The sequence below is a fragment of the Anser brachyrhynchus genome (genome assembly GCF_964034855.1).
Source record: "Anser brachyrhynchus genome assembly, chromosome: 26".
NCBI lineage: Eukaryota > Metazoa > Chordata > Aves > Anseriformes > Anatidae > Anser > Anser brachyrhynchus.
In genome coordinates, this window is record NC_137719.1 from 1,819,506 (window position 1) to 1,842,915 (window position 23,410).

Genomic DNA, 23,410 nt, shown 5'->3' on the forward strand with positions numbered 1-23,410 from the left:
ACTTGTCTAAACAAACTCCTGAACATGCTGACGTAAGGACACTGCTTTTAGCACAGAGACTGGACCAGATGATCTCCAGAGGTCCTTTTCAACCTTACTTATTCTGTGACTCTAGAGATGACCTATGGTCATCCCTAACCCTAACCCTATGGTCATCTCTACATTGGTGACATTCAGAAGATTTTACCCTTCATAATTTGCTGAAGTTCCATCTGCAGGGTTTGGACGGCACGCCCAGGGTGATCGCCTGCTGTACGTTTGATCCGGTGGATGGAAAGACGGCCATCAACCACAGCTGCTACATCATCATCTTCAAGGAAAATCACTCTGTTGGTATGCTCAATGACAGCACTATAAAAGCACACATCATTTGCCGTAAGACATTACTCGTCACGTAAAGACAAAGGCTACAGCCCTATTTATAATCCAACATATGCATTTCAAAAGTTACTCATTTCAATGAAATTTCTTTTAAAATGAAAGGAACACTGTAAAGAACATTTCCACGCTACCAATACAACTGGATTTCTTCCACCTATCTAATTATGAATTTCAGTGCCTGCTTTAAGAAGAAACTATGAATTCCTCAGACAAAGCAGCAGGTGCAGCAGCGTGATCTAACCATTAGGAGCTAGAGAGCAGAAGTCAGGAAGAAGGCTTAATACACAGAATGTTCAACTACAGGTAACGGGATCCTTTTTCTTTTCCAGCAATAAGCAATTGTCCCTCCCTGCATCTCATTTTCCCCACGTGTAGAACTGTGGACACCTGTTAAAATACTTGAACATCTACTTAGACATACTCCAAGAATTAGGTACTATTGAATACCTTCCCTGCCTTCAGGTTACTTGAGAAGTGTCAATACTGGAGTTACCAGTGGGGCTTAATATCTTTGACAGGATTTTAGTCTGTGCTTTCTTACTTCAACAAGGCAAGCTGTACTGAAATCCATCAGCTCACTATTTTCGTAGCTTTTGTTCTGACCTTGGGCGAGTCACTGAAAAGCTCTCTAAAATCAGAAAACATTGGGCTACCCGAAATCTCTCCAAAATGCTGATAAAATGAGCTCTAGAATTCGAACAGTGCAGTATTTTTACATTTCTTGAAAGAGTACTTATTTCCCTAAACAGAAAACTACCTGTTCTAGTAAGGCTTTTGTCAAATTAGTCCTTCCTACCTCCACTAAAATGAGACACCTTTGATGATAAAGGAATTGAACACGTGCAGACATTCCTGGAGAAGCAACGCAATCCTCTTAATAAGTTGCACCTGTTCTGTTACTTCAGGTCTGTACTCTCACAGCTTTCTTATCACTCACCGCTGGAATCCTATTAGCAGGTAAGATCTGTCCCATGCTAGCTATGCTTGAAGAAGGATTAATACCATTAAAAAGCGTTAAAAACTCAAAGTGAGTTTACTTCTTTAACATTAACACTCTACTCCTCCTTTGTCTCTTTCAGAGCTGCAAATGGTAACTAATTGTTTGTAAAAAATGCCAACAGCCACATGATTTATATGTTACTATTATTCAGAAAGAAACCACCTCCCCGTCTCTTGTTCATGGCCTCACCTTTACAGACCAAATTTTTATATACACTAAAAGATGCTGAAGAACATTACCTAGCATCAGAAGCAAAGTAGTACTCCACAGCTTTCTCCTCAACAGGAAAGAGGCAGGTGGTGCTGTCAACACGAGACAGGTTACAACTTCCCTTCTTGTCTTTACCTAAAAGATGAGGATTAGGTACTGCACATACCAACAAATCTGGAATGCAACTGCAGTGTCAGGCTCAACAAAAGGTCCCAAGACACGGTACCAACATGAAGCACTATTTTCATCACTGTGAGTGGTCACAGTAAATTTAACAGCAACAAAAAAGTGGGCAGCATATAAGAAGTCATATTATTGTGCCCTTTCTCAGTTTTCTTGCATGGTTTTTATCTGTGTTTGAATTAAACTTGCAAGTGTAATGTTGTGTGCAGAGTTTTAGGTTTAGAGGAAAATATCAGTAACAATTCAAAACAAAGTTCATGCATGACTCCACTAGGAAAAGAGAATTCCTGCTGCTTTATGAGCAGTCACATTTACCAATGTTTTTGCAGTTTCATCTCCCCGTTTATCATTTTAAATCTCTCCTGTGCTCCTGTTTCGCTAACTTTCCTGAAGCTTTAAGAAATCAAGCAGGATTTCTCTTTCTTTGCCAATGACATCACTGGATAAAATTCTTTCAGAGCTGCCACCTGTACAACCACGCTATTCCACTAAGTGCCAGCAGAGGTAACCCAAACCTGTTTTTGTCTGGCTGAGCTAACATGTTCAGACAGATCACGAAATTCACAATTAAGTACTTGGCATCGCTACTGAGATATCAATTATAAGCTTCTCATTAGGATGCAAAACTTGCACAGCTGGTAATCTGCTGAGAGTCTTACACTGTTGTTAGGGAAGTATCTAAGAGGACTGAAGGACACAGGACTTGAGAGTCAACTTCTGAAAATCCTGCACCAAGTCTTTATAAAAGTTTGGTACTTCTGCAGGAATCCTTCACTCTGGCACCTCCTGACACACTCCAATGCTCTAACTCCTCTTTAGCTGCAGAGGATATTTCTCAGCACTGAAGCACATCAGGAATGCAGATGAAGACCGAAGCACCTACTGCTCAGCACTGACCTCAAACAAAACTAGTTGCCAGTCTCTGTGCATGGGAGGGGATTAAGCAGCTTACCTAGCAAAATACAACGATTGATGAGGAACAACAGCAATTGAATAATTTAATTTACTCTGTTTTTAGTTTATTCCCTAAGTCCTACTGGAAGTTCTTCTCACTGGATACAGATCTGATTCAGTGATGTAAGTAGAACTCATGATGTTGAGAGTTCTAGTGTTGTAATTGAAAACGTAAAGAAAAAAATACTGCTTTCATGTTGATATTTAATAAGAAGGTACCATTCAGCCAACAATTTAAGGCACTCCACTATAGTTATCAAGTCAGCAAATGAAGAAAACAATTAGAAAGGACAGAGCAAAAGTGTTAGTTGCCATTCTCCAACAGAAGCACCCAACTTGATCAAAACATGCAAATTTTGTTTCTCAAAGTACATTTCCGCACATTGACTTTACTATGTTGCATTGCTTTCCTGTATGACAGATTCTACACTGAGCTGTAACTGCAAGGTGTTCTTATTGCGTTCATGCACTTTCTGTGTGTTTCTTACAAAGGAGTGATTGAAAAGTTAGTGTTATCAACCAATTATGACTTATGTTATCTGCAGGTTTGTCCGTAGATAATCCATTTATCTATGAGCAACTTGGATTGTTGCTGCACAGTGCCTACTCCCATTTACCAGAAATTAGAAGCAACACAGAAGTAATCTTCTAATCTTTTTCCTTCTGTATCAAAGAATAGATGAATTCGTGATGAATTAACACAGGTACAGTAAAAATTGGGGGAGACATGTTTTCTGTGTATTTTAATATCATCTCACTTTCCTTTATGACAATTCTAGGTATATTGCAGTTCTGCAAAGGTACTACAGCAGATTAATACAACTGCTGCTTAGTAGATTCTTCTATGCTTACGTCAGCAGCACTGAAGTTTAGATTTCCATGAGAGTGTTTTCAGAAGATGACAACATTATATAACTGTTCTTAAAGCCCCTGGGAACTATCCTGATCAGAATTTTACTCTAAATGCTTCAAACTGACTTAGAGAAAAATACTTGGTAAAAAGAAACAAAACTTCACTTAACGTTTTTATTCAGGTGTTCTGTTTGAGGAGCTAGTTTACAACTCACCTTTCATCAAACTGAAGTTTGTTTCTCCTCCAGCAAAAGCACACATTTCATCCAGAGCGATGAAATGAGGTAAGTCTGCTTGTACTGGAATTGCATTTATTTATAATAGCTAAGAAACAGCTCTTTTCCTCTTATATAAAAGCTCTCTACAACTTCAGATATGAACTTAACCTTCATATGTGATCTGATGAACTAAGTCCTTAAATGACACCAAACTGGGGGGAAGTGTTGACCTGCCAGAGGGCAGGAAGGCCCTGCAGAGGGACCTGGACAGGTTGGATTGATGGGCAGAGGCCAATGGGATGAGGTTCAACATGGCTAAGTGCCGGGTCCTGCACTTTGGCCACAACGACCCCAAGCAGCGCTACAGGCTTGGGGCAGACTGGCTGGAAAGCTGTGCAGAGGAAAAGGAACTGGGGGTGTCGGTCAATGCCCACCTGAACATGAGCCGGCAGTGTGCCCAGGTGGCCAAGAAGGCCAACAGCATCCTGGCTTGTATCAGGAAGAGTGTGGCCAGCAGTACTAGGGAAGTGACTCTCCCCATGTACTCAGCTCTGTTGAGGCCGCACCTCGATTACTGTGTTCAGCTTTGGGCCCCTCAGTATAAGAAGGACATCGCGGCCCTGGAGCGTGTCCAGAGAAGGGCTACGAAGCTGGTGAAGGGCCTGGAACACAAGTCCTGTGAGGAGCATCTCAGGGAACTGGGGTTGTTTAGTCTGGGGAAGAGGAGGCTCAGGGCAGACCTTATTGCTCTCCACAACACCTGAAAGGAAGGTGTGGGGAGCTGGGGGTCAGTCTCTTCTCCCAGAGAACTAGGACTAGAAGGAATGGCCTCAAGTTGCACCAGGAGAGGTTTAGGTTGGAAACAAGGAGACATTTCTTCTCAGAAAGAGCAGTCAGGCATTGGAACGGGTTGCCCAGGGAAGTGGTGGAGTCACCGTCCCTGGGGGTGTTCAAGGAATGGTTGGACCTGGTGCTTAGGGACATGGTTTAGTGGGTGACAGTGGTGGTAGGGGGATGGGTGGGCCAGACGATCTTGGAGGTCTCTTCCAACCTTAATGATTCTATAAAATAAGTACTTAATGCAAGATTAAAAATGGTTTGCCCTAGTAAGTCCCCCATATATTTCAAGCTGTTCAAATACAGTCATGCTAACAGAGAAAAGGGACGTTAATTGCAGTCTCAGCACTTTGACAACCTGAACTCCAAAAAGAATTCCGGAAATGCTTGCAGTAAGATTATTAGTGGTCTCTTAAATAATCTTTTTTCTAACATGGTTTCACTCTACTGCCCCCCACCCCCTTTTTTTTTCTCAAAAAAAAAAAAAAGGGGGGGGTAACGGGTAACTTACTATTTCCTTCTGTAATCAAAGCTGCATAGAGCATAGACCACAATCTGCACTACATCATCAATTTTGTGTGCAGAGCGTTATGTCACAACACTTGAAATAGGATCAGTGGATTTTCTGTGTGTTGCTCATGGTGTTCCTGATCAAGAAGGAATTCTAGCTAACCCCTTTGTTTCAGTACACTACACGGAAAGCAATAACCACATATTAAAAAGACAATGCAATTTGTTTCATTTTTGATTCCTTTCCTAATGAATTGGAGGATTTGTCTGAAATTTCAACTATTATAGATTTTCTCTGGTAGGCACCTTCCTCCGTTTTTATGGATATTCCATCAAAAGAATGATCCATAGACTGTACAGCTGAAAGTGCAATTGGGAAAAAAAATCAGATCATCAGTGGAAAAAAAAGTGTTACATAACTAACAGTGATTCTCGATGTATGTATCTGGCATCACCCAAGAGTAAACACAGACACAGCTTACTGGGACTGGTTCTTCACATTACATTGCAGCAAGGTTATTAGCAACACCAGGAAGCAGTCAAACATACTGCCACACTTTCGATCACTGCAATGTTCATATAACTACTCCATTGCCCAGTATATGAACAGGTTCAGACTCCTTCAACAATGGTAAATTACAGGATAATTCTTAACCACTTTTTATACTCAAAGTGCAACTATGTGTCTATGGTCGTAAGACAAATGCCTGAGAGAAATGGACAGAAAACACAGATCACCATGCATAAGGTAAAAGCATTATACTTTTTAAAATTGAAAAGAGGACAATAATTTGTGATAGTGCTTGCAAAGCACACAATTTTGTTCATAAAAGCAAACAAGTCCCTGAATGACTGCATGCACATATTATGAATTTAAGTATCTAAGTTTAATGATACTGCTTTAAGATACTTTTTCCTTGCAACCACTGGACATTAAAGCTTTGATTCTAAAACTAGAGGTGAGTTCTGGTCTTAAATAGGCAGACATCAGGGAGCAAAAACAGTAGGTTGCATATCCCTCAATAAACTAGCTTGAGGTACATGGCAGTAAAGCATACGGTTAAAAACTTATGAAAAACAACTAAACGAAAACCACCTCCTTTTTGTAATGGTTTAATTTACAACGGTAAATATAAACATAACGTGTACTCCAAAGCATGCAGCTGTTTGTGAAACCCCATGTTTGTACACTGGTGTGGGAGTGATTGGGCTGGCAGGGCTCATGCTTACCCGTCCTGTACAAAATAGGAATGTGGTCAGTGGAGAGCTTGTGCTCGCTGCGCACTCCTATTAGCAGGGGGCTCCCTCTCCTGCAAGAAGACATCAGGTTACAAGCCTCAGCACCCAAAGATTCATCTCCCTGAACTGAACAACAAATGAACATCCCAAATTCAGCATGAACTCTGCAAGAGTAACTGAAATCCCATGGACACCTGATTCAGGAACATCCAGACTGTTGCTCACTCTGTGTATCTACAAACAGCTATTTGCATGTAAATTCAAAATCAGTTGCTAGGTTAACACACTTGGTTAAATCAACCTGACTGATCCTCGTGTTTAAAAGTGGAGTAGAAAACCTGAACACCAGGCAGGCCCAGCTGCAAGTCAAATGGAGTACTTGTCTACATGCTATCACTATGGCGAACACAAAGGAAAAGATGAAGGCATCTCCTTTCAAAGCTCTTGCAATAAGAATCTACAGAAAACACTGTCTCCCCCTAAGCTCAGAGCTGACCTGTTCCAGACCAGTTATGATGCAAGTGGTCACTAAGAAATCTTTAAAATACTGGGTGCACCCTTATGACTGAACTATTCTACTTTTTTAATTATGTTATAATAAATGGGGAAGAAGAGAAAGGAAATGAACAACAGCCAACCTCACCCTAGAGTATACAATATAACAAGAACAACCTCTACTATCTTCCAGATTGGGAAAAATACAAAAATGGTGGGAAAAAGGGAAAAAGAAAAAAGAAAAAGGGTGAAAAAAGCTACCTAGAGGGTACACCAAAAACGTCCTTTTCTGTACAAATGCTTACCTGGTACCAACTGCTTGACCAGGATAATGAACACTTTTGAACACAAGGGCAAAAGCACCTTCCTGGAATGAGAGAAATGAAAACTGTTTATCCCGTCCTTTGAAACCAGGTCATCATTTCAGAAATCCCAACACATAAGGTGCACCCATGTTTCTGTGAATAAGTAACAGATACTGAGCAGAAGGCTTCACAAACCTCTTCAGAGCCACCAAAAGCTCCAGGTGCTTCTTTCAGAAGGGTACCCCATCCCCAGGGCAGGGGGGCAACTCCTCAACCATTTGCTGAGCTCTCACCTGAGGGGCTGCCCCTGCAAGTGCTCTTGTTAACTCAGAGGGCTAAAGCTTGATAAAAAGTGCCAACTCTGGGGCATTTGCTAAGGTATAGTGCCACCAAGCGCATGGGTGAACCACCACAACCTGCCAGCAACATTTGTTCTTGGTCTGCAGCTACCGCAGATTCTGCCAGGGAAATCAGTGCAAAAACCCATCTCCTGAACAAACCCCTCTGGGAAGAGAGGGGAATTGCGGTGCGTCCCAATCCCGAATGGTTCAGCAAGAAGTGACACGTGGAAGCCATGCGCTGTGCGGCACAGTCCCCACAAGGGGTCAGCATCTCTTCCAGATGGAGGTTCCAGGGAAAAATTCAAGCACAGACTTGATCCAACCCTGTCTCCTGCCTTCCGTGTGCTCCTGCTCAAAGCGCACAAGGACCTAGATACTGCTGAGCCCCCGGATTTAGACATTTTTCAAATGAATATTGAATAATGTTAAATAAGAATGAATGGATGTCTGCTAGTAATTATACGAGGTAGGAAATGAAACACCCCGTTATTGTGTGCAACAGAACGTCCCTGGCACCGTCATGCACAGGCTCAGCACTGCCCTAACCAACAGTTCCCTGCATAATAGCCCCATATGTTTGTTCTAGTGATGCACTTGTCTGTCCCTGTGTCCCCACCCTGCCCCCTGCCCCGGGCATTACCAGCTGCTGGATGACCCTTTCCACCAGGGTGGTGAAGCTGACGTCGTCGCTGTCACGGTTGTCATACATGTACTTCACCAGTTTGGCGATGCACTCCGTGTCCGTCTCTGACTCGAAGTCGTAGCCCTTGCTCTCCTGCAGCCACAGCACACGTTTGGTAACCGGCCTTCTGCTTGCCTTTCTCTCCAGCCCTCCTTTTCCTTCCCACACCTTCTCCTTTCCTTCCTTTGTTCCTGCATTCCCTCCTCCTTTTCTACTTGCCTTCTTGCTTCCTTTCTTCTTTCTTGCTTTTCCTGCTTTTTTACCTCCTTCCCTTTTGTCCCCTTCCACCATTCCTTTTTTCCCCTTCTGCCCATAACTCTTTCCTTTCCCTCCCGCTCTCCTGCCTCCCTTTCCTCTGCATTCTTTCCACCTTGCCTTTCCTTCCACTCCATTAGCATGAGTAGGAGAGTGAGCAGAGGGGTGCAAATGGGGGCATGAGGTGGGGGGTGAGTGCAAGAGGCAGAGCACAAAAGAGAGCATGAGGCTAAGTGCATCTGACATTAGTTACAAGTGCAAAAGAAAGCACAAGTGTTTGGGTGTGTGCCAGAGAGCAAGTGGGGGGATGAGAATGAAGTGGAGGTGCAAGAGTAAACGTGAATGGGCATGGGAGTGCAGGTGAGGAACAAGTATGAGTGTAAGAGTGAGCGTGGGGGGTGCAAGTGGGGAAGAGTAATAGTGCAAGTGGAAGAGTAAGTGGGTGTACATGTGAGTGTGAGTGCAAGGGTGACTGAGTGGGGAACATGAGTGGGAGAGTGAGTGAGTGCAAGTGGAAGACAGTGAGAACAGGAGTGACTGAGTGTGAATGCAAAATGAGTGTGTGCAAGTGCACTTCAGGAGTCAGTGCGAGCAGGGAGTGAGTGGAGGAGCACAAGATACGAGTTGGAAGGTAAGTAGGAAGTGAGTGCGAGAATGTGAATGGGGGAGTGAGTAGAATGACTGGGGAGCAAAGGAGTGAGGAGGGGAGCAGAAGTGAGCGTGAGTGGGGGAGTGAATACGAGTGCAAAAATACAAGTCTGGGAATAAGCTGGGGAGTGTGAGTGTGCATGGACACGTGGGGAGTGAGTAGGAGTTGGGAAGTGACGGAGCTAGTGTAATAGCATTAATGCAGGAGTGTGACTGTGGAAAGTGGTGAAGTGACTTTGCTTGTCAGTGCAAGAGAGGGAGAGGAGCAGAGAGCGTGAACGCAGGGCAACAAGGAAGGTGACAAGGTGTGCAGGGGTGGCTCTGGCTCTCTCCCACCCACGCTGGGGTCCCACTCACCAGAAATTTCTGCAGGTCTTTGTAGTTGGTGATGATGCCGTTGTGGATGACAATGAACTCTGGAGACAGAAGAAGGCCCTGCTCAGCTCAGCACAGCGTCCTCGGCCTTGCAGCCAGTGACAGCCCGTGCCCACAGCAATGCCAATATCCAACAGACAACAGGGACCACAAAACCTTATAGTGCGTAAAATTGCACTTGGCAAAATAAAAAGTTTCATTTCTCAGTGTGATTTCCTTGCTCTGCCCCATTCTGCTTGGTCGGTAATAGCAGAAGATACATATTAATGACCTGGGTGGGACTAGGGCTGATGAAATCTTGTAAAGCTTTTGGAAATCCTTAAACAATTGCCCATTTCCAGCAAGCTAGAAACAAGTGAATGCTACACTCCCCCTGCCAGCTTGCTAGGGCACTACACCAAAAAACACCAACCAAGACACTTCTGTACAGCGGTGATGAGAAAAATATAAATAAATACAATGTAAATACAAAAAACAAAATTCCGAAGAACAGCTGGGTAGATTCTTACCATCCAGTTTCATTCTGTGTTTCATCTCCTCTCTGCACTGTGGCTGTGCACCCACTGAACCTTTGGGACACTAACCCCAGCCTTTCATGAGATGATTCACTGCTGCAAGCACTTCACGGGAACATCCCCCATGGTCTGAAATCAATGCCAAACCCCTCCAGCTTCCTGGTAACTGGGCTCAGCATCACAGCTTGCAATAAGCCACCTGTCCTGAGTCCAGCCACCCCTTCCTGCAACACACCAGGTGTCCCAGAAAGCCACATGTGTTTCCATATACTCCAAGACTCGCTCAGGACCACACGTTTTCTCTAGCAAACATTCCTACCATTGTTTTTATCCGAGCGCTGTGGGTGGCTGTTGACAGGACTGGGCTCACCATGGGTAGCCCAACGGGTATGCGCAATTCCGAGGTGTACATCAAACTCGACGTCAAGATCCATGTACTGTTGCTCTGCAGGCAGAAGTAGGAGAAATTTATTACAGAGGACTGTCTCTACCCCAAAGACAATGCGAGAATCTCATCCCACCTCCTAGGCCCACCATCAGCAAACCTAACAGAACGCTAAGTGAGTGATGCTACCACAGCAACGACCCCATGCTCCAGCAAAGCACTAAAATTTCAGATTCACCTATGTTTAAGGATGTTTACAATTGAAATACACAGCTTCATTCCCACTCAGGAAGCCTAAACAAGCAGGAGAGAGGGCATCCCTCACCCCACTGCCCTGAGCCTTTCCTTCCCCCAGCACCCCGGCTGTCCCTGCAAGAGGATTCCAAATGTAAACACACACAAGCAACCTTCCTGCATTCCTCGCCCCACCAAAATAAAACTTAACTTTTAAGAAAGAATCCACCCTAATTTTTCCCCTCTTGAGTGCAGCTTGCCATCCTGTCATCAAGCTGTGACTAAACCAGCTTGTTTCATGGCTACATGAAACATTCTATGGCTAGAATATTCGTCGATTCCTCTTGTCTCTAGAAAGCATACCATTAGTATTTCTTTGGAAAAAAAGTGTCCTTCTGTTCTGAAAATGTCTCCACAACCACTTTAAACTAGGTATATCCAGCAGTTTTCTTGAGCAGACAAGCATTTCTTCAGAAATACTTTGTATATCTTATATTTCTGTAATGCATGGATCATTTTGCCTAGCTTTTTCTGTTCCTGGTTTTCTCTATGCTATGATTAGATCTACCCACCTTATTTTGGATAAACAGCACTCTGCCATGAGGTCAACCTTTTTTTTAAACCCTTGCTAATTTTAAGTTATGCAAACAGCTTGCTTTATATGATTTCTCCAAGTTAACTCGAATAACAGCACAACTTAGGTTTATAACGCTCTTAGGTTAACAGCAGCTCTTAAATGCAAACTAGAGTAATTTCACTTCCTTAGAAAAGCATCTTCCTGTCCACACACAGCTTGCCTGTACTCCACACCCAACAACTTTGTGTTTCTTTGTGATCTGCACATATTTAACAAAACTAACATTTAAATCATGGGAATATAAGGAGGCAGAAACAGACAGACAATACCTCATTCTGTGCTTTCTCATCAATTTGGCAGTTATACACATACATCCATGCTTAGTTGTAGCCACTCACTTAGTCCACGGCTACAGAGATTGACAGCTTTAGTAGGGACAAGTACTACACGTGGGAACTTAAAATTCAAGTAGTGAATTTATTAGCATATTTTTCTTTTTTTGGCCAAGCTCTAGGTCTCTGATAATTATCTCCAAGTAGCTTCCATTTCCCCAGTTTAAGGAAGGTTTGTTTCTTTTGTCAGTCTTTTTAAAACATATTTCAGGTCTATTTTACACTAATAGGATGCAATTCCTTTTTCTTGCCTGTTTTGTTTGTTTCTTGCTTGCTTTTCTTGCTTGATTCTTGTTTTCCCTGCAACATCATGACAACATCCCTAGTATCACTTTCCATCACATGCATGAGTGTCTACATCTCTGGCATTCTATACACAAGTTATTTGGACATAATGTTTCTGGGTAAAACAGATGACATTCAAAACGCACATGAAATAAGAGGACATTTCAAGGAAGGAGAGCAAGCAAAGAATGAAAAGGTGATACATACTGTGCACCTCTTCATCCAGAGCCTTCACTTTCCCCTTCTGTTTGATAAGATGGATTTTGCAAGCATTAGCTTCCCAGTCTTTGTCATTTCCACCATCGATTCCCACACCTAAGCATCACCACAGAATATGAAGAAAGACTGTGAAATGCAGAACGTATGTTACAATATTTTATGTAAACAATACTGCTTTTTTTTTTTCTTTATGATGCCCTTCCTCTCCCCAGCTGACCCTCCAAATAAAGACAACAAACCCGGGAGATTAGAAGTAAATTTTCACTTTGTCTTCTTTTAGGTATTTTCAAATCCTCAGATAATGGGCATGAAGAACATTTATAGAAGTCTGTATGTTGAAAGTTAATCCAAACCTCTAACCACATGATCACAGACATAGCCAATTTGTGTTTCAGCTTGCTTCAAAAGCAGAAGACAGTAGAAAACATTCAAAAACCACATTCATGTACCACAAGAATCATTAAGCCAAAATCCAAGAGCCACAGATGCTTGAAGAGAGCTACCTGCAGAATCGTAGCCTCTGTACTCCAGCCGCTGGAGCCCTTTAATAAGGGTCTCCAGGATCTCCCGTCTTGTCCGGGGAACATGGTAGTTCAGGTAAGCAAAGATGCCTGTATGGGGAAAAAGAGCATAATTTAAAATAAAGTCACAGCAGAGGGAACTGTAGGTGCTATCTATGTGGTACACATACCCCATTAAAAATCCCCAACTCAAACAGGCCTTCACATTGAGAATCCCTGCAGGATTCGCAGCTGAGGTCCAGTGGAGATGTCACTGACATCTGAGACCAAAACTAACCACAAAAATCACTGAAAGGCTCGGGTTGGAAGGGACCCTAAAGATCACCTAGTTCCTGGATCCGGTTGTAACATCCTCCTCAGGAGGCTGAAAGCACACAGGACGAGCCTGGGTGCAATGGGAGAGACTCCCCGGGTGAGCTGGACCTGGACGACAGAATGAGCTGCCAGGAGACAACACAGTGGACAAGAAACTCATGACTCCAGGTGAAAAATTCAAGGTTCACCAAAATTGGACTTTGCATGCTTAAGAAGCATCTTCAAGAGGAATTCTTCCTTGAATAGCTTTCTCTTACTAAGTTCCTCCCACAGACTCACTAAGAGAAACTCATTTAATTCATGCAAACCAACACCCTCAAACTAATTGAGCTATTTTTCCTGTGGGTTGCAAAGGCAGATAAATCATTGCTTCTATTTTTAAGCAGCTGGCACACAAACACGCTGTGGTGATGGGGACACACAAATTCCTAGATCTCTAATACCAATTACGGCTCTATTTCAGAAAGATTCCCTTTGGTGCCATCATGGAGCAGGAGCATGAGAAGACATTTACTCGTTGCGAGAAGTATCTGTACTGGAAAACTGTCGTTCTCCCCAGTCCAACATTTTAAGGGAGAAAAACATCTGCATGGAATAAAAGCACAGGAGGTTTTACACGAACAGCTACATATGTACGTGACTGGTAACACAAGGATTGTAACTAGAGAAACGTTATAAAAACACTCTTGAGAAGAACAGAGTTCAGCCACTCAGCCACCCACACAAAAAGGCCTTCTTAAAGGCGTCCCAAATCTTTGACTTCTTCCTGACAGTGCAGCCATATAGCCTGCCTCATAGGTCCCAGACTTCTGCATGGAAGACTACTCCCAGGATGGCTCCTGAACCACGTATCTTTACGCTTACACAAAGATCTTACTTTAAAGAATGCTTGAAAAATTGCACTCTTAAACTTTTCGTGTTTCAGAATTAAACTAAATAATTCAAAGCATTCTAACGTCTCAATTTATTTATTTTGTAAGGAGAAACATGGGCTATTCAGTCGATGGGTTGTGCCAAACACCACATAGCAAAGAGCTGAAAAATTTACAAGGCCTTTTTTAAGCCTTAGCAGAGTACTTGTATCGCGGCTGCCTGCAGTTCTGATCCTCCCTGGCTCCTTCTCCCTTTTACAGGGGCTTGGCTGCAGGTCTCAGGATAGGTTTGCCATGAGCTTCAACCACCCACCCACTCCGAGAACACCTCTCCCAACCAGCTCGAGAAGTTGCGTCGCCCTGCAGTGCTGCCGCAAGAAGAGAGTGCCACGTCTCACTTATTTTCCTCCATATTACTAGAAAAAAATGAGATGCACATTCTACCGTTCCTCTTTCTTAAACCATCTACTCAGATTAAGACAAAAAAAGAGAAAAGCTTTTTACTTGGCTTCTTGTGCTCTTACTCTCATTTCCCGCAAAAGCCAAAGCTTTTTCCAATAGCCGCTTCTAAGACTATTAGGACCAAGCTTATAAAAATCTGCAACCTCTCCCGCTGCTCCCGACAGCCCAACCCAACAAAGCACACCAACCTGCTGTCGCCGCCTCTTGATGGCATCTGTTCAACTTGACTGTTGGTTCTAGTAATGACACGGACAGAGTGAGGCCCTCCTCCACAAACCTCACAATTCATAGCTAAAAACTCAGTAGGTAATACACCAGTGACAACAGTCAGAACCCCTGCTGTGTTTCAAAAGCTTCCTCTGCTCTCATCCTACAAACCTTCGTTCTCCACCCTTCTGGGGAAAAAAAAAAAAAAACAGTTTTCCAAATTGAGATACTTAGTTCACTCTGTTTCTAAAAACTACATTCTTCAGACAAACAGCATCCTCCCTGTTCACAAGTGAACTGCTTCCAAATAGCTGTCACCCAGGCTGAGGGGCTGCACATTTCAGCTGTATCCCAGACACCTAAAATCCTTTAAGTGACTTCCAGGTCTTACGGAGAGTACAAAGCAGACTGCTTTATTAGTAGGCAGCTGCTGGAAAAGCCCCTCTGTCCGTATTTGCCAGAAACCTCCCAAAGAGACCCCCAAGATAAATTTAAAAAAGCATGTCAGGACCCAGTGATGCCTGACATATCCCTTTACACCAAAGCCACCTACCATAAGTAAAGCTACCTCAGAAGGAGTGATTACAACCAGCACGTGCAATTATGGAAATAGGAAAGCTGCACACACTTTTCCCAATTAACTAACCAGTTTCAGAGCTGGCACCTCTCCCTTGTTATACATACCCTGGAAGCACACGCCAATGGTCCCATTCCCACCCAAATCCCCGAGCCTTCCAGCTGTCACCTCCGGGCTGCTCCCTGCGCTCTTGGAGCCCGCCAGCAGCTCTCCAGGCACCCCTCAAGAGCTGCTCTCCCGCTGCAGCTCACCGCTCCCACCACCACAAGTCCCGTCAAGTGGGACGCGCTCTGTCCAGTGAACCGGGGGACGATGACTGGTGCTGAGGTGCTCGGGTGTGGCGATGGCGAGGCCGCCCCTGAAGCCCTGCGGACAACAGCGGGACGAGAGGACAGCAGCCTGGCTGAGGGGGCACAGAGGAGGCCTTCTTGGCCAGCCCACTGTGTGATTCACAGGCAGACACGGGACAGGCTGCCTGGTAGAGGCACTGCTGGAAATTGTGAGGAGAAACCACGTGCAGAAGGCATCATATATGCAGGCCTACCCAAGAAGGGAGAAGAAAAGAGGATGGGGAAGGGTGGGGAACAGGACAGCAAGCTTAACTTCAGTGGTCTCAGCAGCTGCCCAGCCACCTCGCATCCAACCTGGCTGCCCGTCAGCAGCCCCAAGCCTCTGACAAACAGCTGGCAAGGGCAGAGCCCTCCTCTGTGCCGACAAAACATCATGCACACAGCCACAGAAAGCTCGGCTTGCTTTCAGGCGATGACACTGCATCGTGCTTGCAAGTATTTTCTGCTGGAGCACAGCGGGGTGCCCAACATGGTCACTTCAATGGCACCAGCCCTACGGAAAGCGCAGAGCACACATCCCCTCCTAGGTACCTGATCAACATGTCTGTAGCTGGTAGGTGCAGCCCCAGGGGTGAGGGGACACCAAAGAAACACGAGAGTCCTCCTCACAAAGCCCCACTGGAGACCATGTCCCATGGCACTCTCCACACAGACCCTTGGTGCCCCAGCAAGGCCAAGAAAACGAAATCCGCTTTTTGGTTTGCCGCTAGTTTTGAGGCAGGAACACTCTGTTCTCAAGTTCAAACATCGTTCTGAGCTCACGGCGCCCAGGGATTGCTGGTGAACCCCAGCCAGCACTGGGCAAAAGACCAGCCCGAGTCAGAACCATGGCATGTGGCTCCCAAGCTGGATCACCAAGCCACGATCCCTCTCCCTGCCCATGAGATGCACTACTGAGCTCTGCATGACCTCAGTCCTTACCGACTCCTGTGTGCGCAGGACGAATGCTGTTTTTTTCACCTGAGGCTGCACAGAGGAGGGTTCAAAAAAAACCAAAGGAAACAGAAAAAGGAAAAGAAAGACACAATTCTGCTTTATAAACTGAAAACGGCTAGCTTTATGGAAACCATCGTTCTTTGAGTTCAGAAATCTGCCACACACACAAAAACGTCTAACTCAATAGAGGGGCATGATTATTACACAGAAAACTGCTTTCGTTTCATAAAACATTTTTGTGAATGTGAGTTGATCATTTTAGCCTCCCATCCTGCTTCTGGCAGGTTCCAAGTTATTCTGAACCAAAAAAAAGTGGCTTTCAACCAGAACCATTTCCCTCTACCGAGGGCTGCCTTTGGACACCTTTGTTAAATCTGAATCCAAATCGGTCAGTGACTTGAAATGTTATCATCTCTGCACATTTTAACAAGTTCAGTCACACCTGAACTGAAGAAGAAAATTAAATGGACTTGGGTCCTTGTCACAGATCACAGCTGCTAGCAGCATACACCAAACTGCCCTGTACTGAAAGGACACAGAGAAGAAACCTATTTCTTCCAGGCAGGAATGGGTCATCTGAAATGAGACTGAAAAACAGTACTGTTTATTTGTGCTTGTACTGTAAACAAACAAAACATCTATCTAGAAAGGAGCCAACTTGGCATTTGTCTCAGGCATTGAAAATCTATTAATTACAGCACAATTGTATTCAGATTATTAGTAAGGACTAGGAAAAAAGTCTGAACCTAAGACTAAGAATGCCACAAAAAAAGAAAAAAGTGATCTTATCAGGAAACAAAGACTGTGGAAAAAAAGCCAGCTATAAATACAGTATTAATGCTGTAAAACATGCAAACATTTTTCAAAAAAGACCATGCAAACATTGGGAGATGCTGTTTTGATTCAGTTCATCTTTTAGATCTTGACATGAAAATAGCTGGAGTGATAACGGGGACACCACTACAAAAATAAAATTCTAAGAATTCACCAGTGAGCAACACATTTTACAAATGAGAAGGCAAGTAAGATAAGCAGGTTTAAAACTCACAGAAAACATTTTTAAAAATGAACTAAAATAAACAGAATAATATCTAAAATGATACATAACTAATGTAAAAAAAAAGGGACAATAGGCAAGTGAAAATAAATGCAAGACTGACTAATCAGCAAGTTGAAACATTTGAAGGCTTATCACCCATTTATGACATGATGAATTATGCATAAATAACAGTTTCATATACTGGAAATATTTTCAAATGCATTTCATTTTCACCTTCTCAAACATCCCACAATGAGATGATCCTCAGTCCTCCTAACGAGCTGGAGAAAGCTTCGATAATCTACATTTTAAGAACAGCGTTTTCACTGGCTCTACTCTCAATATTGGATTATTCAGGAATATGAGCAATCACATCTTGAAATCACTTCCATTTTTAAACACAATTCCACTGCCCTTGACAGATGAGAAAAAAGACCCAAGGCATTAAATGCTTGCCATGCTCCACTGAGTTAAGAGTACTCTTGAAAAACGTCCACTTCTCTTGGCAGCCAGCAAGAGGCGTTCTGCAGACAAGGTTTTGCTCCTGAGTTGCACCCCAAGCTGTCGATCACATCTGTGTGAGCCAAAGGGTGCTCAGGTGATGCTGATGTCCCAGCATGACGCAAAGCGCTGGCTGCTCAGAAAAGAACCTCTTTTTACTTGCAAGCTGAACAAAGATGACTTTATCCAGCTACAAAATGCAGCCTTCTCCGAGGTGGGACGTGGCAGATGCAGGACGGCACAGAGCAACCCTACCTTGTGCTTTATAGACTATAAAAGACATTCCTCGCCATGCAATACAGGGATGTTTTCCTCCAAATCACAACGCCTTATTAAATCTTTGCTCTCTCCCTCTTCATGCTTATATTCAAATCAACACACGTGACTCAAAAGATGAAAAGATAAGAACTGCACAGATCTTCGTAGCTGCTTGAAGGCTTCCGGCAGAGCACTCTGCCACAAAGTGCCAATTTTTCTGTCAAAGTGACAACTCATTTAAGTTACAACAGCCAATAGAAACGTGTTGGTTTTGATGAAATTACAGTGCAGTCCAAATCCAGCAAATTTCCATCGTGGTCTCACCATCAGCCTCTCCCCACCTTGCCAGCCTACATCCCAGGTGCTGAACATGAAGAATTTGGGAAATGCAAGCAGAACCTTCTGAAACCAACCCACCATAATTTCAGGTCTCTAGCAGACCTGAAAACAGGAGTTTCACTTCCAGCTCAACTTACATACTTAGCCCCAAATCAACACAACTACTTTTTAGTAACAATGCCACACCTGCACTCTAGCTTGGGCTCTGGAACAAGCCAGAAGGAGGAAGTATTACAGAAAATCAGGCAATATGAACGGCATTTAATTACACTACTTTGACAAGTCTTGAGTTGCCATTATATAAGGAGAAATACATGTCACATGAACCTCCCAAGCCCCCCTGTGAACTTCATTCTAGCCTAGAACTGTATATAATTGTGGATTCCCAGCTAGAAGAAGACTAGCAGCAAACGTCCTACAGAAATTTGTACCTGATAGGCTCAGAAAACACAATAGCTTTGTCTGGAATACACTAATATACCTCAAGTCTTGACATTAATATACTTCAGGATTAGAACAGCAGTCACTCTTTACGACAGAATAAAACATTTCAACTTGTAACTTGACACGGGACTTCACACATAGGGACTGAAAAGACTTGTTCACAATAAGACCTGCCATAGCGAGAAGTCCCATATGTACTTCTCAAGTGAAATACATTGAACAACATAGTTTTGAACATAAAACATTGTCTCTTATGGATGTGCTTTAACATCCCCAGCAGAACAGGTATTCAGGTGCTTGTGGAATTCATCTCTCTCTTAGATCCAATTTTTAATAATCAAACACTAAAACTAAGCATTCTCAATGATCAATGACAGCTACATAAAGATTGAAGGTGAGATTGGATGGGGGGTTGGAACTAGATGATCTTTAAGGTCCCTTCCAAACCAAACCATTCTATGATTCCCCTAAAAACGGTTGACAGTTTTTGTCAAATTCATTATTTCTATTGTTGACAGTCACTAAACAACTCTTCCTGAGAACATTATTTTCCTGTGACCTTTCTGGTTTTCATGTTCCTTTATTTCATGATAAGCACACAGGAAAATGAAATGAATCACCACTTCCAGGTAAGAATAAATTATCTTCTCCAGCATCTTGAATACATGAAGTTACTCAGGAATAGCTTCTCCTAATCCTTTTCTCAATCCCTTCTGAAAGCAGAAAAGCCTTCAGGCTAGATTTACTGTCAGATTTACAAATATCTTTATACCGTACTGTATACTGTTAAAATAACTTCAATAGATGATATTATCAGTACATCCACTTGGCAATTCTGAAGAATCCTTTGTCCTGGTGATGATTATCAGGCCTCTGGTCTTCAATAAATTAGATGCAGGTTGCTAAATATCACATGCATAATGTGCGTGACAGACTGGGAAAAAGGAAGAAAAAATCTTTCTTCAAATTATAGTAGGGGAGAAACAAAGCCGTAACAAGTACTAACACAGATATACGAGCAGCCCAGAACAAAATACCAGAACCACATGGCTTTTGGCCCTCTCGCTTTCTGTGTTCCCTAAGACGATGCTCAAAGGCTGCTGGAGCAGGCTCCTGTTATTTGCTGCTCGGTGGGTCGGCAAGGGGAACGCCATGCCAGCTGCCGCATGGAGGAAAAACGCTAACTCCACGTGACTTGAATGAGCGCAAGGTCAGAAACAAGCAGACTATGTTACCATGTTTGCTAGCTGTAGGTGGGAGACTTCATGTTCAATTCACCAAATCTGTGCTGGAAAGAAAGCAAAGCAGAAAAAAAATCCACTGGATGAAGAACCATATTTGTCCACTGGATACTTTTACCACCTGCGCACACACCTCTTTCTTCAGATAAAAAAAGACAGATTTCTCCCACCTAGAGCGACCAACCAGAGCACCAACTCTAAGGACACATTCCGGGCAAGAGCCACCGCTCTGCGCTTCACAGCAAGGCATGGACCTAGGCGTACAAACAGTATTGTGGAATGTGGGAGGGCAATTCCCACTGACATGCAACCCTAAAGCTTGGAACTCAAGTCTTTCTTAAGCCCATTCTTATCTCCAGTTATCACAGCACCGGACCTAAATTCTTAAATCCCTTTTTGTTGTTTGTTTTAAAGCAGTTGTGGCAGATGATAGGTTTACTTATTTACAGAACAGTCCATCAGGCCTGGCTACCTTGAAAAACCTGTTTTCCAAACTATTTCATAGATGCCATTGAACTGGTTTAGTGCATTCAGACCAAAGCACAACCAATTTATACCTCATTAAGTCTTTAAACAAGTAAAGCATACTAAGAACAAAATCTATCCTCCTGCAACACTGTTAAAACCAAAGAGAACAGCACATCTACGCACCAAACCTGTCACTTATTTTAGACACCAAAGAAGCAAACTTTGAGGATGCTTTACCTGTCAAGTGGTACAAGCACATCAGTTCAGAGGACTTCATGAGGTCACACGCACGCACGTAAACCTGAACATCAGGTTATCAACGCACTGAAAACATTGTGTTGGTATCCTGTCTTGAGCCGTCATACGGACAACTCAGATAACAATAGCAGCATTCTCACTTTCTCTTTTTAAGCTCAGTAACTAACCTTCTATCTGAGTCAAATCAGATAAAAATCTGAATGTGGACTGTGTACCCTATGGACAGCACTGTAAGATAAAGCAGCATGTATCCTGACACAGCTATATGCCATAAACACTGCCAAGGGTTCTTACAGCCAACCTGCAGGAGGAATCAGGAGGAAGCCTCTACCTCAAGATAAGGACTTCTGTCACTTCAGCTAAGAGACCATCGGGACGTCAGTATATGGTCGGAGGAGCTCCCAGCCATTCTGTCTGTTTATATTTACAAGACGGAGAAGGCATCACCTCCATTTGATTGCCTTGTTCCTTTGCTGGAGGGTACTGCTGCTGTGCAAAAGGAAGCCCAAACCACCACCACAATTAACATTTCATAACGTGAGCCCAGACCACAGTCAACTTCGTCTTGTACTCACCAGCTGTGCTGCGAATGGCGGCAGCAGAGACTGCGCCCCTTCATCTCTGCCTGCGGGGCTGAGCCCCCATCCACAAGAGCTCATGTGGCAGCACCCTCAGACCCCAAACAGTTCTCCTCTCGTTCCCTACGAAAACCTTAGCTGTCTTCGCACGCTTCCTGCATTGAGAAGCTCTTTGGCTTCCAAGACTTTTTCTTATTCCATAAGTCTCTTCAGAGAAACATGCTCAGTCAATGCTCTCTTCTCATTTTTCACTGCAGGATGTATCTATCTCTGGCTCCCAGAAAAAGACTCAACAACATAACCAATAATCCTTGTTGCTCTCCTTACTGTTCCATAATACAGCTCAATATCTAAGAACAACCTTGCTTATATCAAAAGGGGAAGAAATATGTCAGATCTTGAGTGCAACTGAATAACTACCCACAGATTTTTCAGTGCTTATCACAGTTAAGATGATGAAGACCAGAACGTTAACAGTACACGTTTCAAAGGTTGGACCTCAAAAAAGGCAAGCACAAGGCACAAAAACCATGCCTGTTCTCGCAGCCAACTATTTATAATAATAATTATCCCTTCTATTCTTAGCTTTGCTCTACTTTGTACTTCTAACACAAATTAACATAGTGATAAATGTAAGCTGAAGTATGAATTTCTGAGTGCCTCCAAGTCCACAGACTTGACAGTTTGAAGGTGATAGCGTTTCACCCCGGCTCAATCTCACAGAATCGACGAAAGAAATGGCAACTTGCAAATCAAACATATAAAACAAAATCTTGCTCAGAGCAACAATTCTAATCTTACGTGTAAAAATGGGGGGGGGGGGAGAAGCAAAGAAGAAAACATTGAAAGAAGACCATTTTCATGGAAGAACACAAAGCCAATGTGATAAAAAGGGGAGAGGAAGAGGATGGATAAGCGTTATTTCTATGTCCAAAAGTTAAGGTGGAAGAACTCTACTAGATAGGCAAAGAGGAGCGTAAGGAGGCCCCTGGAAAGCCCCCCAGCCTCGCTGGCTCCTGCTCTTGCCCATCAGAGGAGTGTGCTTGGCACGAGCGGGCCGAGACAAGCTGGCGTCGTGACCCCCGCCATGGATGCTTCTCCTCCACGCCTCGGCCAGCTGAGCTGCCTCGCCTCACGGCCCCACGCCGAGCACAGCGTGACAGCCCCCTCGTCACGAGTTGCAACGCCTCAAACAACGGCAAGGCGCCGGGCTTCCCACCTGGAGATGGGAGCGGCCAGCGCGACACGGCCCGGAGCGCGCTCCCAGCGCCGCCACCGAGAGCCGCCGCCTCTTCCCGCGCCGCGCGTCCGCTGACAGGGGCTGGGGCTGCCCCGGGGCCCCGGCACGGCGGGCTCCGTGCTGCCGCCGGCCCTTTGTGCGCCCCGCCGGCACCGGCCGGTAATTCCGCGAATAAAGCCGTCCTTTCGGGCTAACCGGCCGGGAGCCGCCTCCCCGGGAGGCCCGCGCGGCGCGGTGACACCTCGCCGTGACGGGGCCAGGGCTCCTTCCCGTCCCCGGCGCCCGGCTCGGGGGCTGCAGCCGGGGCCGGCTCCCCCGGCTCGCCCCGCCGCCGCCGCCGGCCGCCCTTACCGCACATGCTGCTCCCCCGCCGCCGGCCGCGCTGCCTCTGCCAGCCGGAGCCGCCCCGCCCGGCCCCCCCGCCGCGGGAGCCCAGGGCGCAGGCCCGCCGCCCGCCCCGCCATTGGGCTCCGCGCCCGCCCCGCCCCGGCCCCGGCCCGGCCCCCGGGACGTGGCGACCGGAGCCGCGGCCGTCGCCGCCCGCAGGCGGGGCGCTGCCCCCCGGGACGTGGCAGCCGGAGCTGGAGGCGCGGGCAGGCGGGCGGGAGGGGGCGCGGCCCGGGAAGGTCCAGCTCGGGGGCGGGTGCTGCCCCCCGAGCCCGGGGGAGGGTACCGGCACCGCCGGGCGGGCGCGCGCAGAGGACCGGCGGCG

At 44.9% G+C, this 23,410-nt stretch overlaps 1 protein-coding gene across 4 annotated transcripts in view; it reads right to left on the reverse strand.

Moving 5' to 3' along the window:
- GFPT1 (glutamine--fructose-6-phosphate transaminase 1) overlaps positions 1-23,154 on the reverse strand; it is a 43,448-nt gene extending 20,294 nt beyond the window's left edge. For 2 of the 4 annotated variants that reach the window (XM_080568385.1, XM_080568384.1), the window contains exons 1-11: positions 23,050-23,154; positions 12,596-12,703; positions 12,081-12,188; positions 10,320-10,445; positions 9,468-9,526; positions 8,166-8,300; positions 7,185-7,246; positions 6,376-6,455; positions 5,452-5,505; positions 1,621-1,726; positions 188-351 (exon numbers count right to left, since the gene is read on the reverse strand). In XM_080568385.1, coding sequence (XP_080424511.1) covers positions 188-351; positions 1,621-1,726; positions 5,452-5,505; positions 6,376-6,455; positions 7,185-7,246; positions 8,166-8,300; positions 9,468-9,526; positions 10,320-10,445; positions 12,081-12,188; positions 12,596-12,703; positions 23,050-23,056 — 1,009 coding nt within the window. In that variant the 5' untranslated portion in view covers positions 23,057-23,154. The remainder of the gene's footprint in view (positions 1-187; positions 352-1,620; positions 1,727-5,451; positions 5,506-6,375; positions 6,456-7,184; positions 7,247-8,165; positions 8,301-9,467; positions 9,527-10,319; positions 10,446-12,080; positions 12,189-12,595; positions 12,704-23,049) is intronic. The other 2 variants (XM_080568387.1, XM_080568386.1) reach the window with 1 other exon arrangement.
- Between the last annotated feature and the right edge of the window lie 256 nt (positions 23,155-23,410).